Source organism: Lampetra fluviatilis, chromosome 26 (assembly GCF_964198595.1).
Source record: "Lampetra fluviatilis chromosome 26, kcLamFluv1.1, whole genome shotgun sequence".
Classification (NCBI taxonomy): domain Eukaryota; kingdom Metazoa; phylum Chordata; class Hyperoartia; order Petromyzontiformes; family Petromyzontidae; genus Lampetra; species Lampetra fluviatilis.
The window spans coordinates 13,196,877-13,212,634 of NC_136300.1; the positions used below are offsets into that span (position 1 = coordinate 13,196,877).

Sequence of the window (15,758 nt, forward strand, 5' to 3'; positions counted from 1 at the left end):
ATATTAAGTTCGCTGCCACGCATATAAAGGATTTATAGTGAAAAACTTTGTTTTTACGGGTTATACTTATTACATTGCCACATCGGACTTCACCTGAGGCAATAGCGTTACCTTATCAGTGTCCTCGCCATGCTACAAAGTCCCCACCTACAAGAGAAACACAAAGCTTGTGGTGTTGCTGTTTGCCCGTGTTGAAACGGCTGTACGCCCGTACGGGCCTGCACCCTCAAGTTCCCTGTCACAAGAGGAATGAATCGGGGCACAACCCGTACGAGTTGACGCCGCACGTCAACAGTAGTCAGGGCGGGGGGGTAGAGGTTGCGCAATGTGCACGGCCATTGCGCAACGTTGTAGGCCGGCCACGTCGAGAGCGGCCACAGCCGCTTCTGGGCGTTTCTGCCGAGTTCGCCGTCTTCGCCGCTTGTTGGCACCACCTCCGCCCGCGTGTGCGACACAAGAACTCGCAGGTCGCCCTGTGGCGGCTTCCTGTAACTTCACTCGCTCCATCGACAACGAGCGGCGCGATGGCGGGGAAGGTGTTGAGGGAAGGCGAGTACCGCGCAGTGTCACACGTTCGGGGCGGGGGGGGGAGTTTGTCTCTCTCTCACACCCTCTCTCTTTCACGTACTCTCTCACACATACTCTCTCACACACGTACTCTCTCACGTACTCTCTCACACACACGCTCACTCTCACACACACACTCTCTCTCTCACGTACTCTCTCACACGTACTCTCTCACACTCTCTCTCACGTACTCTCTCCCCCACACACGTGTGTGTGGGGGAGAGAGTACGTGTGACGGTGTGAGAGGGAGCGAGGACTCTGCTATACGGCGCAGTGTTTAGAGTTCCATAAATGTGCGGGGTGTCGCTTCTCTCTCGGTTGCGTCACGTCCCGGCTGGCGCGACTGGTTCCTGTTCGCCATTCATTGTAGCTCCTCCACCTCCCCCTTCGTTGATCCACTGCTGGATGAAGGCCCCAATTGCATACCGTGTCAACCCATACTGTTTGGCCCGTATTGTTGTACAGGGAAATTGAGTTTTCAGGCCCATACAGCGTACAGCCGTTTCAACAATACGGGCAAAACATTAGTTTTTGTCTTATTTGTTTGTGTTTCTCCCTCATGGTAGGATGAACGTTGAGATTTATACGGGGCACGGGGTGACCAATAAGGTGTGAATTGGTCAGTAATAAGGTTGGCACTGATAGGGGGTTGACAGGTGATGCTGTTGCTCCACTGCTGGATGAAGGCCTCCCCACTCATGCCGTGCAAGCCGCGCGGATTCGACTTCACCACTGTCTGCACATGAAACTAGACCCTGCCTCTCATCATCGTCACCACCACCATCAGTCCACTGCTGGATGAAGGCCGCCTTCTCCCCCTTCCAACTATAACTGCAATCAATACCAACACCCGCCATCCGCCACTAAGTGACGATGACGTCCGCACGGCGCCTGTGCCAGGCTAGGTGCACTTTGAGGCTGCCACGTGAATTGTCGAAGGCTCGCTGCTGGCAGGAGGTGACGGGGCGGACCCTGTCGGTGCCACGGCTTGGCAGACTGAGATGACCGGTAGATGCACCACCAGCTGTGCCCCCTACTGTTCCAACTTGCTGTGCTTTAACAACCCGTTGCTCCGCTCGTTGTTGTGAGCGCCGCTCCTATGCCCTCCGTTGCTGAAGGGCGATTGCTTCCAACTGCCCAGTGACAGCCACGTCCTTCACGAGTCTCTCACCCGGTCTCTGCTGCAATGCAGTCACCCGTCTTAACCTGTTCGGTAACATGGCTATGGGCCGATTTAATCGATTTTTGTTTTCCACGGATAAGAGAGAGTAGTTGATTTGGCAAATTCATCCTATTATCCACGGATAAGAGGAGTAAAATTGCGGATAGTCCCACAGATTATAGGATCCGCGGTAAATACTTCTCCAGTTAGCATAACATTAAATACATTGTTTAATTGTAACATCGGTGGTGAGTGAGATCAGAACCTGCCCTGCTCACCTCCCCCTTCACGAATCGACACTAACCTGCAATGGTGAAGTATGGTCAAACTACGCTTAAAGGGTGACACTGCATGGGGGAGGTCTTCATCCAACAGTTGATGAACAAAGTGACTGCCATCTCTGTACAGCAATAGGGCATCTGTCGCCAGTGAGTCGGTGGTATGCAGAATGTTTTGGCATCACTCAGTTCAGAGCAAACACTGTTGTGGTTGCATTGTACTGTAATTATTGCTTCGTGTTTTCTATCATAAGTATAAACGAGCATGAATTTTATTTTTAGTCCTGCATATTTTTATACGTGTATTGCGCAGAGCCAATACACGTAAAATTTAGTTTTTTTAATAATCCCGAATGCTCATGGAGCCAGACTCGGGCATGATTGGCTTTATGAGAGTGCATTGTGAATGAATTGACGCTCATAGAGCCAGACCAAGACACGTTTGGGATACTTCGGGATCATTGTTAATGACTGAGGCTCATAGAGCTAGATCAAGACTTCTTTGGGATTCGGTGTTAATGCGGAGTCAATTTTAAAGGTCTACAATTCTGCAGATAAGCACCTAGCTAGCTATATGCATAATGCAGTGGCTCGGAGACCCATCAGAGGTGCTCGTTGAAGGCCCCATGATCCATTGGGTTCCTTGATCTGCATCTCCGATTAGCGCGGTTGATTACGTACAGTGCGTAAGAAGTTCAACACGCACATGTCACTGTGCTCTCCTACACCTCGACCTCTGCAGGCGACCCAGCGCCAGCACCGGTGGCGACTGGAAAGCTGCGCCTCTACAGCATGCGCTTCTGCCCCTTTGCCCAAAGGCCCCGTCTTGTCTTGGCAGCCAAGGGCATCGAGTGGGTACACACATGTCGTCACTGGCAGCCTTGGGAGGCCAACATCCCATCTAACAGCAATCATAGTATCACTGCCGATATCCCAGTACAGGCATACCTCCAATAGCATTCAGGATGCGTTATTGGTCAACGGAGCGCTGTACGAAACGGCGCTATAGGAGGTCACTATAACATGGTTCCAATGGAGATGTGTTCTCGACCGGGATTTAATTTTTTACCTCTTGAGGGCTTCATTGGGGTATCGGTAATGGCCTTAATAATTATACTGTATGAAAGCATTTTATCAATAAAAATCATAACTTTTAATGGTAATAACATAAAAATAATACAATAAGTTACGTACTCACAAGTGCATTCGGTCGAGCTTGCGTAAGAATAACCACAATCTGCCGGAAACACACGTCGCCCCAGGAAACTATGCAGTACTAAACAATGGGATTACTCGATCCATAGATTAATTAATTATCAATGAATCGATGCAGTGATTAACCCTCAATTGATACTCAAAGGTGGCTGTTGGATCGACTGAGCAGAATCAATACAATATAAATCTCAATTAGAGTTCCACAAGACCATGTACGGGCAAAGAGACACCTCTATGGGCAATGCCATGCCTACTTTCTTCCACATATGGGCTGATCGGCGCAGCAATTTTCTTCCAGGACAAAGAGCATTATAAGGAAACAGCATTATAGGAGGCAGCGCTATTACTGAATAATTGATCACCTTTCCACCTCCATCCAAATCATTGCTTATCTTCTTGTGCCCTGGTTGCTGCTTCCAAAGATAAACACACTCCTCATTCGCTTGGGTGTTGTGGTAGTTGATAGCCTGTGCGCTATTGCCATCCCTCTTCAATCTCCTCAGCTCGTGTTTTCATTATATTTTGGTATTTTAATAATTTGTATTTATCACGTAGGTTTTTGCAGTCGATATGATTCATTATTGATTTTTGGCTTAGGTCCAGAAATGATATTGCCAAATTTTTGTTGTGAAATCCCTGACCACCCGAGATAGCCAAACAAATTAAGTTGTCGCATGTACAAGGCTTAAATGCGCTAATTATTTTAGTTTCACTTTACCGGTAATTTGAGGATCAATTCTTAAGTGAATTTAGCAGTTAGATACGACGGGTTACTTGAAACTGCATCAAGCAGCCTCAGATGATGAAACCAGGAATAAGAATAATTGTATTGTTTTTATTTTTGTATTACGTTTTACGTCTATATTGTTGTCTTTTGCAACATTTTGACATACTCTTATGTTTAGTCGACAACTAACTTTCGCTGCACATTGTTACATGGCTTGGTGGGCAGGTACGAGACGGTGAACATCCACCTGAAGGCGAAGCCGGCATGGTTCCTGGAGCGCTGTCCAGGGGGGCTGGTGCCAGTGCTGGAGAACGACAGCGGCGAGCTGGTGCCAGAGTCCCTGGTGGTGTCCGACCTCCTAGATCAGCTGTACCCCGAGCCGCCCCTCTACCCGCGGGGCCAGCCCTACACGCAAGCCAAGCAGCGCCTGCTCATCGAGGGATTCGGCAAGGTGTGTATGGAAGAGCAACATCGCAAAGAGCTGGTATATTCGGTTATTTAAGTTATCGAATACTGTGGCGCCTCCCATTTACCGTGTCCATCCTAGAATCAATGCTGGATGTAATATCCCCCAGAATGAATAACTTACAGTTGCGGAAACCAGCTTTAGTCAAATCTTTCCATGTCAATCAACTATAGCCAGGCAATCCGATTGATGAAATAATATCATACATATCGATTCAATGACTCTATTGTCACGGAAAAATAGTTGGAGAAAAAAATATATATCACTTTTGTTCGAATGTATGCTGCTAGACTGGAGGTGATTAGTTATGGTCAAATGCACAATTAATTTATAGGCATGAGTCCTCATTCAAATAAAGAAACAACTTGCATCCTTGATTAAATCCACTGCTGGATGTAGGCTTCCGCACCAGTCATAGGGGTAGTATCCCTGTGCTGGTTAGTAGGGGTTTCATGCGATCGATGCCCGGTCACAGAGTTCACAGTGCAATGCATGCACAACTGCGCACCGCCTATCCACCCCCATTCGCTACTGCCCAGAGTGAATTGCATCACAAGACTTCGGTCCTAAGATGTCAATGACCATTTGTTAGTTCACCAACACATTATTACTTCCACTGCAATTAGTTTTTTTTATTTTTCAAGAATTATAGTTCACAGTAACAACGTTTGTTAAAAGTACAGGAGACCCTTGAATATCACGGGCTTATCTTTCGTGTTTTAGACCTATCGCGAGCAACCTCTTTGTCTACCAATTTTGCGTTCACATGGGTTAGTTTTGGCGTTTCATGGGTAGACTGTACCCAGAAGTGCTGTATTATTGGCTGGAACCGTGGGGTGGGGCGCGCGAGGGACACGAGGCAGTTAGTGGCACCTCAACCTTTGCCCTGCAAGCATCTTGCAGACAAAGTCAAAGACCCCCCATATAGCCTTAACATACTGTTGGGGCAACTGCTATGAGCCAGCACCTATGACACAGAGGGGTTAGTGGCCAGCACCACGACCGGCCGCCTTTATCTCCAAGTAGCGATGTTTACACATTGCACCAGATCCTCATTTGAGGCTTAGTCGATCTAGGGGAGGCCCAGGACCGATTCAGACAATCGTCACTAGGGTTGGGCGTGAGCGGGAATCGAACTTGGGTCGCCGGGTTCATAGCGCAACGAGCTAACCGTAACACTACCGCTCCCAACTTGCGGATAAACACACAGACCCGCTTTGGATCATCATCATGAATGCTAAGTACAGGATTTATTCAGTATTTATACTACTATTTATTCTCTAGGAATGTTTTTGGTATCGGGTTTTTACATGTTTATTTCAATTATTCAGTTTACTTACCTAACCCCATCATTTAGGTGAGGTTTAAGTATTGAATATCGTGGTTTTGGCCTTTGCGCCACTTTACAAGAACGTAACCCCCGTGATATTCACAGGTCTCCTTTAGCCAATTTATGTTTTTTTCTCATGAAAGAACTTTCAAACTCGTGTGGACATTCTCGGATAGTGTAGCTACAAACGCTGTTTGGATCGACACACGTGCAGGTTAGTGGTGATCCAATGTGGTTCTTTATAACTGCATTGTGCCACTCCTAGGTTGATTCTTGTCTAAAATTATTAATCGACTGGTGTATAAACACAGGTGCAGGCGAGACAAAGTAGGCCAACCTCCGTTCGTTGGTACCGGTCGACCGACCGTTTGTTTGCCATGTGGTCCAAGGGTGTGACTATAAATGGATGGGGACACGTGTTTTTTGCCCAAGTGCGTGTTGTGTATTTTATCATTCTGCCACACTGCCCACTTACGGTCAGATGCTTCGCTTTGAGATGGCTTGTGCTCATTTAATCACAATTTTGGACGAGGCTGGACTATGTTATATCAGGGGTGGAGCTGCCAGATCCTTTCTGACTCTGCTCAATATAATCTGTTTTGTAACAGTTTACTGGATTGCTGCTCCAGCGCTCACTGATTCACTCCATTCACTCTAATTATCGTACATTGACTTCCTTCTTGTCACTCTTTTATTGCTAGTACCATGGTCAATGTTCTTATGAACTTCCCTCCTTGATACTTCTGTAGTGAGTCCAACTGAGTCGCAGACGTTGTCTTGGGAGCAACATGTTTTATTCAACTCTTAGCACAACATACTCCAGGCTGTTAACACAACACACTCAAGGCTATTAACACAACATACTCCAGGCTATTAACACAACACACTCCAGGCTATTAACACAACACACTCTCGGGTGCTGACCACCCAACTAACCACGCTACGGCGGAACTAGACACGGTTTCACTATCCCGGTGCGGACCACAAGCTGGGTCCCAGACCGCGTGGCTGGAGGCTTCTTCAAGCTTGATGTGGATCTCATGCCTTTCCAACAGTAAGAACCCCGAGCCCCTCACAGGGCCCCCCCTTATATCGGGTCGGGCTTTGGCTGGCTCCGCCTCTCGCTCCACCCACCTTCTCGATCTCTCTCGACCTTGCCCGAGGGCTCTCGAGAGTTCTTCCCGGACCACGTGACCACCCATTAGCCCCCTCCACCGGTGGCCCCCCTCCAGTATCATCCGGTCACATGTCCCCAGGTCAGCCAGAGTATCATGCCCCCAACGTAACCCCAGCTGGCTGACGCTCTCTCAATGGGAGCCCGCACTGCACGCTGTGCGTGGCCATCACGCTTAACCAGCGCTCACCCAAGCCCCCACTAGGGCTGGTACTACACCCCGTGTGCGGGGTGTACACCCAACAGTATCCATCCCGCCGTGGCCTCACAAGCCAGGCACCACACAGTGACATTCCCAGTCACTACACTTCAACCATTATCATGGACTCATTCAACCAGGTGGCTGTTTACTCTTATCCATGCTGTATTCAGAAATGTATTTCTCTTGTATCTAGTTTTCTCACGCTGCTAATCTTTGGAACTATCTCCATATTATCTCTTTTCCAAAGTTCCAATTATCTTTTTCAGTTTTAGCAAGTTGTGGTAGCACACACCTGTATCCAGCACTGGAGGCGATTGTTGATTCTTGACATAAATGTTGTTAAATTTTCTAGTTGCCCCCTCACACACGTACGTTTTTCTGGGTGCTCTGGTTTCCTCATACATTTATACACACTCATTCATTGACTGAAAACATCTTAATATATAAAGGACTGCAGAGTTTGGGCAATTGGTAACACTGGCCTGAAGCGTGGCTCCCTTTCCCGCTTGTTTGCTGTTCCTTATTCCTCGTAGTCATTATTTCACTTCAAGAGGGAGTAAATACTGTGCAGCATGTTACAAGTCGACATTATTAATATTAACGGAATTTTTTTATTATCTGCTATACTATCATTTGTGCTTTCACTTATGCTTTATAACTTCTTGCCACCATCTCTTTTTCCCAAGTTTGTTTAAGCTCACTCAGTTTGAAGAAATGTGTTAGTTCTTATATGCTATTCCCTCATCGTTGCTGTTAGTTGCCAGCCACTTTGGAATATAGGCATTTGGGCATGTGCTTCGCAACTGCACATCAAAGTATAATAATCATAAACCTACATGGAGAACAACTACAGCAGCCTGAGGTGGGATTGTTTAACATGTAGGCTTTCGCGACAAATATCATCCATAATAGAGTTTTTTTTTGGGTTGGATCGCGTAAATATGTGTCGTTAAAACCCGCCACCACCCGACACAGCCAACTAGTAAGGGTTGTCATGTAAACAGAACATGCCAATTCGTCACTAGTACAGCACACCGGTGTGTTGGAGACAGTGGCGGCTCCTGCAAAATCTCTCAGGGGGGGCAAATGTCTGGATGATTGATAAGGATAAGGTCCACCCATGCAATGGATAAATTAACAGCTTAAGCATGTGTAGGGGTGTTAGAGAGAGAGCCCGTTATGCATGGCAGCCTATGGTAAACAAACACAGTAGGCGGGGCTACATGTGTGCACGAGCAGGTGCCCTCTGCGACGTCCGCGCCAGACACCCTGGGGGGTCGATTCGGTCATTATGATCCCCCGGGGCCCCACCCCTCAGGGAGGGGTTGGGTATAAAAGGGGAATGTATCGAAGGGCTCGGGAGTGTGGTGTTAGCTAAGAAGAGAAGAGGAAGACGTCCTAGATAGAGCCCTGGTCTCCCCCTGGCACGCCGTCCTTATCAGGACCGCGCAGGCTCGAGCCAGTGGCGTGGTACCAGAGCCAGAGCCAGTGCTGGTCTGGACTCTGGGTACCGGGCCCGACTGACCAGTGTCGGGCCAAGATAGCCTCCCCTAGCCCATTAGAGGAGGACTCAGAGGCAGGCTAGGGTTAGCCTAGAGGTGTGTCCTCAGATAGACGGGTGAGGGGGCCGATACCCCCTCAGTGTGTATGTCACAACGTATGGTGTTAAATAAACAAGTGTGCCTCCAACTCCGGTGTGAACGAGTCATAAGCGTTACTACACATGTAAAGGCAACTTCACTTCTTTAATATTAATGAAAAATAAAGTGACTCCTACAATACATCTTGTTTGTTTCTATACTCACTATTAATACAATCCACTCAGTTTCTTTTATTAAAGATTCCACTAGGTGGCGACAAATAATATTGTTGGATGAAACATGCTTACGTATGATGACGTAAGCACGTTAGTGCGAGCCCTCCCGGAAGCCATAGAGAATGCATTGCAGCGCCCGCCGTTCGATAAAAAACATCTTTGAATGTAAGTCTATGGGAACACTCTGGGCGATTCTCAGCCGGAGTGAAATCGCCCAAAAAGAGGCGGTACTCCACAGAACGTGACATGACGCTGATTGGACTATATCCAGAGGCACAGTAACGGCTCGCGAAACTCTGTGATTGAATGACATTGGTGGTGCGTCGCCCAATCGCCCTAATGAAGAAACCGCCCCTGGTTGGAGAGCCAAGCCACAACATTTACAATCTGAGTACGACGAGAATCTATCGAAATTGAAAAAAAAAATATTAACCGTTCGGATAGCTACCGACTAAGTGCTGCGTGGAAGCGAATCATCAAATAATACATTGTTTAAATGCATGCCTATACAGACCACCATACTTCAATAGGGATTACCGTTGGTATGGCTATTTTAATACACAATGGGCAGGAAGGACAAGATAAATGGGCTCGCATAATGCGCGTGCATAATGTACGTTGACTCATTAATCCCCCCCCCCCCCACTTTGCGCAAGAACGCAGAAGTGTGGTCACTACATCTACGCCTTTATATAAAGAACTAAATAGGTGGACTTCTCCACAAATCTGGCTGTCGCCTGATGAAGCTAGTTGTAATTACCGGTGAAACATCATACTCAAATGTTAAATGTTGTGACTTGGCTCCCCAACACACCGGCGTGCTGTACTAGTGACGAATTGGCTACGTTATGTTCTTTTGTTTGTATTATGACTGCAGGTATTGCGGTCTATGCAAACATGACTCCTTTTAAAAAGGTGTCAGTTTTGTTGCCAGATAGGAGGGTAAAAAACCAATTATATTTTTACTGGCAAATGAGGTTCCCATAGTTCTGTTTATGTGACAACCCTTACAGTTGGCTGTGTCGGGTGGTGGCTAGTTTAACGACACATTTATATATTTACGCGATCTAACCCAAAAAAAGCTATTATGGATGAGGTGGGATTATTCATCTCACTTATTGACGCTGCTCTTCTCATTGGCTGCTGTTTGTTTGGGCCTCCGACCTCCTACCAGATGGTGCGTTACATGCTGTAAGCCTGCACCCCTGGCTGTGTGTGTGTGCGTGGGCTTCACTTTCTGAGACTTGTCTCCCAGAGAGAGAGACAGCCGCCTGAATTGTCAGCTCTGACAGCGTGTTTGGAGCAATGAGTCACACAGACATACACATATACATACACCTACACACTCGTGTGCATACACGTACACTAAATACCTACAATGCCTAGTATACCATCGGAACCACAAGCCTTTGAAGTGTTCAGTTTGGATAGTATCTGACCTACGTCGTGCACTGAATCTTTGATGTTTCATCCCACTTGGAAGGAATTACTGTAGGTGGATTTTAACTTTTGTCATCCAGAGTCGAATTTATAATTGTGTAATGTGTAACCAACACGGAGGCGCACATGCTATAAGTTGGAGGCAACACGTTTAATAAACAACTATGAACACTTGAGTCCGCTAGCTAGGTGTGGCTATCTATCGCTATGTGCGTATGAGTTAAACTAAACGAACGGTTCAGCAGCACACATGCTGCTTGACCCACGAATCCCAGTCCAGACTGCACGACGAACGAGGAGCGACGAGTGAGGAGTGGAGAACGAAGAGCTTCCAGTTGATCACCACAATACGAGGCCCGAATCCCCTCGGCGCTCCCCCTTTATTTCTTGGTCGCGGCCTCGCTCCGCCCTCGGCCATGACCCCTGCTGTATCAAGGCCGGAGCTCCCCGCTCCCGGTCACGTATCCCTCAAACCTCCAATGGAGGCTCCCAGCGCTCAGCGGCACTCCAGAAACCGTGGCTGGCGCAACAATGTAGTAACCTCTATTTGTGTTGAATTTCGATTTAAAGCTTTCGTGACTGCAGGGATTCATCTTATTGGTTCTTTCGGTAAAGTCACGTAGAAGGGAAATAATAAAAATTAAACATAATAAAATAAAATTCTCACGACGTTTCGGCCACAACGCAAGCAGCCATCCTCAGGTGAAGAACAAGGCTGTCGGAAAGACAGCATCCGAATCATTCGGACACTGTCTTTATTATTTTATTATTTCCCTTCTACGTGACTTTACCGAAAGAACCAAGAAGAAGGCTCTATTTGTGTATCTACAGTTGCATAAAAATAAACAAATGCAATACACTTAGGATGTATCTTCCATGTACAGAAAACCGCATCTCACGATGCTGTAAAGTGAATCACTGAAAACACATAGCTTTTCCCAAATATATGCAGTTTACACCTGTCCATGTCTCTCACACATTGGAAACACTGTTAATGAGCCCTCGCCCCGTTAAATATTAGGCACACATTCATTTGTTGACAAGGCAATCATTGGCGCCATCTTGTTAATGAGCCCCGCTGTGCGTGCTGCCAGACGGTGAGCCTCTTCTACAAGATTTTTAGCGCCTCGCTGAAGGAGGAGAGTGCCGTCGAGGCGGAGGGGGAGTTCCAGAAGTCGCTGGCGCCATACGAGAAGCATCTACAGGCCTCGGGCAAGACGTTCCTGGGTGGTGCCCGGCCCAGCATGGCCGACTACATGGTGTGGCCGTGGATGGAACGGCTGCCCGCCGTGGGCGCACTGCGGTGAGTGCAGCTGACCGCAGAGATGTAAGAAGAGGACGTCACATTGTCACGGTCGTGGACATTATATTCCGTCATGGTGATTTGGCATTTTTCCCGTGGGAATACATGTGGGGTACGGTTTTTAATTGATTCACCCAGTGCAGGCTTCTCCTGAAAAGCAGTCTTTAGTATCAGGTATGCTTTTCTGGCAATCGGATGAAGGCTTCCCCATGCCGTATTCGTAAAAGTGGTTTTAACATATTTCACCATGCTGGGCAGTGGCGGGTTGGTGAAGCAGAGGGCTATAACCGGTTCAGATATCAATCACCAATGAGGTTAACCGTAGCCGATTTGTTTAATAGTGTTTTATTCTGCATATTTATGCTGACATTTGTGTAATAAGAGCCTATGTCCGGCTCACGTGGTGATCGGCTCTGCCGGTCCTGCTTTACAGCCAATGGGGGGAGAGCCTGGGAGCATGGCCCTGGCGTGATCGAGGGGTGCCAGCTAGGGTGATTGGTTCTGCTGGTCTTGGCCTCAGCCAATGGGAAGACAAGTCAGGGGCGTGGTCCCGGAAGTTGATGGGGAATCTAGAAGATTTGGCGCAGGCTACCAAGGATTGGCTGGAGCGTACCACGTGACCCAGGCATTAAATAAGGGGAGAGATGAACGACACGTGGTCAGACGAAGAACGAAGGAAGAGAGGGGCCACTCGCGAGCGGGGCTCCGAGTGCCACGTGGCGGTGCGTCTCTTGTGGTCTGTCTGGCCCACTTCCCGTTGCCTGCCAGCAGTGGGGGAGTACTTGTGAACTGGAATAAATAAAAGGACCGATTCCACAAGTCGTCTCCAAGAGTATTATTACATTTGCATTGTCATGTGTTATTACGCAATAACGCAGCCTTGAAATGTGGTTCAAATGTGGAGCACGATATAAGAATAATAGTTTCATCCTTTTTTTTTTACCTATTATTACTTTCAATCTTAACGTTGGATATCGCCCGTCCTGTTCTGTCTGTGCCTGCAGGGTGCTTGATGCGCTGCCTCGTCTCAAGGCCTGGTGGGAGGCCATGATGAAGGATGCGGCTGTGATAGCGACATTCATGGACATGGACACCTACAAGGAGTTTGGAAAGCGCTACGCAGCCAATGACATGGAGTCGTACGACATAGGGCTGTAGGGCGTGTGCTTCTGGAGGCCCTGCCGACCCAACCGCCAGCATCTCGACCCCATTGTGGGCAGATTGGTCTCCATGTCTTCGTTACAGGATGATGATGATTGACAATTCCTGGTGGAATTGCATTGATTGGAATGGAGATAGAGAAATTAAAATGGTCGCTTGTTAAAACGCACTTCCTTTATATTTTTTGCCGTACAAGTAAATTGTATTTTTAAATTGCGCACTCATAGGTTATGCTTGAGGTTTACTTTCAGTTTGGGTGTGCGGTGGGGTGGTGGCTGAACCTCCATTGCAAATTAATGGGAAACGTTAATGGCCACGATAAGGTTTGGGGATTGGATATGGTTTGGGCTACTGATTGACGGACGAGATATTGCCAGCATTTTGTGGTTATAAAACGCTACAGTTGCATGCTAAGTGTGTGGGAACATGAGTGTGTGTGGCTCTCGGCTCCCACACCCCCACCTCCACAAACCCACCCAAACTTCTCAGGGGCAAGATCAAACTCGGCAGCGCTCGACACTGAATCAGCGGCTTTTTGAGTCCATAGCCATGGGCCAGCAGGAGCCGTGTTGCGTGAGCAATTAAGCCCCTTAACTCTGGCACGGGCGATGGTTCTCTTGTAACAAACGCGCGATTGTGTGTATTGCATGCCAAACCTTGGGAGAGGCCCACACCGTTTTAAAGCTTCCCCCTGCTGCGATTCGTGTAATTGTGATGGAAATAAGCACGGTGTTTTTGAGTGTTGTATTTCTGTAATTCGCTCAATAGCATTCTTTATCACTGCCCTGGCTTGGCTCGGCCTGGCCTTGCTTGCATGCTCGATATAAACGACTGGAGGCGCGAGTGACGCCGCCGTGGTCGCAATGGGAAAGGGTCCCTCCTTTCCTTATGCCCGCCACACAAGGGTCCTGGCACCAGCGCCCTAAATGCCGGCGATGAGGGGGTCTTGCGTGCCGACACTCGGATCAACCCAACATTTTATGCATGGCAGCAAAGCTCCACGTGCTAGGTCAATTTGCACGGTTTTTACTGGGGCAAGTTGACAGCGGTGAAAAGTGCGACGATGGCACCGCCTATGTGGATCCCATTGCGAAACTAACCGTGGAGCCCCCCTTTGTTGTCCATATGGAAGCCCCTCTACCACTGCCAGGTATCGATCGAGACGACTGTTCTGCCATGCACACCGTCCTATTAATGGATGCCAATGAGGTTTAGCCAAAGTGAAGAGCGTGAAGCCGAACCCCGTGGGCTCCGATGCCTGCCATGTAGGGAACGTGGCTTCCCCCCGGCGCTTTCACTGGCGGAGGCGGCGGCGGCCAGGGTTCCCAGCCCCCACGTCCGTCAATCGGAACCTTTCGCTCGCTCCTGAACTGGAGCCATGCGCGCCTGGTGTGCGCTGGATGATGTTGGCCAAGGGCCCAACATTTTGGCTGTAATTTTCTCCATCGCTGACGTGACAACCTCCAGGGTGGTGTGTGACCTGTGGACTCATCCTGGCAGGATATTCAAACCCCATGTTGCCCCTCCCCGCACTTTCCCTCCATTCACTATATTTGCACTTAAACTAGAAATGAACCATGGCCAAAACCGATAAGGTTGCAGATTACAATGGAGAGGAGATGTAATCAGTTGTGTTGCTTAATATGCTCCACCTCAAGAGACTAGCCATAACACCTACCCTTTAGCCAACCCGTCACTAGTACGAGCCTTCCCACGGACCATAACCCAAGCAAACTGACCGTTGTAGTGAAGTCTGGTTGAAAAACCCACGTGATCAACACGGCGTGGAGAGCACTTCATCCAGGGCTATTGATTATTTTTAATTCCACTCATCAATTTATGTACGCCACTGTGACCACAGGGGTGACGAAAACTGATGGTGCTCTTTCCTAAGTGTGGCCGTTGTCAATCGCCAACAAATTTTACATCACATTTTCGGTCTCGCGACCGTTATCTGACTCCATTGCCTTCCACATATTCTCTCTCTGCTCCAGTAACTCGTCAAACTCCATTGAGTGAGAGGTTAACTCTTTCTCCGTAGCTGCCCCCTGCGGCATCTCATGCCCTCCCTCAGCCATTGGCATTGAAGAGACCCTTCTCTGGTTCAAAACCAGACTTGAGACATTTCACTGCTCCTTTTGCCGATGACCGAGTGCCTCGCTTTATGAAGGGCCTTTATTAGCCCCTTTACCCTCTCTGCTCTCCAGCTCCTTACTGCCTCCAATGACTCATCAAAAATACATCTTCCAAGCCCCAAGCTGCCAGATTTAGAAGCTTTATACATCCAGTGTCTAGGTCTGAATGGGTGTGGGGAGCGGTGGTGTAACAGCATATTGCCCTACGGACCCGGTCACCCAAGTTCGATTCCTGCTCAAGGATCAGTCCCAGGCCACCCCAAAATCGACTCGGCCTCAACCGAGTACATGGTGCAGTGTGTAAACATCGCCACTGGGTGTGGTGCTGGCCACCTACCCTCTGTGTGCCGCGTTAACCTTTGTAGGTGCTCGCTTAAAGCACTTGCCCAACAATCTGTTAAGGCGGGATCTTTTTCTGTTTTGTGTGGTTGTGTATGTGTGGGTTGTAGGTATGTGAGTGTGTGTGGGGAGTGGTAGCACAGTTGTTCATGCCCCATGATCCCACCCACTGATATAACCGTGTCGGGATCGTGCCCTAACCCTGGTACCACACGGGCCTTAAATGACCACCGAGTGCAGTGTGTAAACATCGACATCAGCGAGACAAAGGTGGCTGGGCACGGTGTTGGTCACACCACCAGATGCGCGGTGCAGGCCTTAATAGGTGCTCGCAAACAGCGCCTGTCTCTACAGTCTGTAGGAATACACAAGGGACGTGTGTGTGATATACCCGTGTATATAAATGTGTCGTGGGCAGTACAGAAAACCCCATGGTCCTGTAT

The 15,758-nt window shown here is 48.4% G+C and overlaps 1 protein-coding gene across 1 annotated transcript; it reads left to right on the forward strand.

Annotated features, from left to right (window-relative positions):
* The first annotated feature begins 385 nt into the window (after positions 1–385).
* GSTO1 (glutathione S-transferase omega 1) lies at positions 386–15,078 on the forward strand. The gene is made up of 5 exons (XM_078868864.1): positions 386–549; positions 2,750–2,858; positions 4,175–4,400; positions 11,472–11,680; positions 12,685–15,078. The coding sequence occupies exons 1-5, from the start codon at positions 525–527 to the stop codon at positions 12,836–12,838; spliced, it is 723 nt and encodes a 240-aa protein (XP_078724990.1). The 5' UTR covers positions 386–524; the 3' UTR covers positions 12,839–15,078.
* The last annotated feature ends 680 nt before the right edge of the window (positions 15,079–15,758 follow it).

Bases quoted from the DNA above. Each gene is read 5' to 3' on its own strand.
- GSTO1 (XM_078868864.1), top strand. From the start codon at position 525: ATGGCGGGGAAGGTGTTGAGGGAAG. The intron at 550-2,749 runs GCGAGTACCGCG...CGACCTCTGCAG, and splicing joins GGGGAAGGTGTTGAGGGAAG to GCGACCCAGCGCCAGCACCG. The intron at 11,681-12,684 runs GTGAGTGCAGCT...CTGTGCCTGCAG, and splicing joins CCCGCCGTGGGCGCACTGCG to GGTGCTTGATGCGCTGCCTC.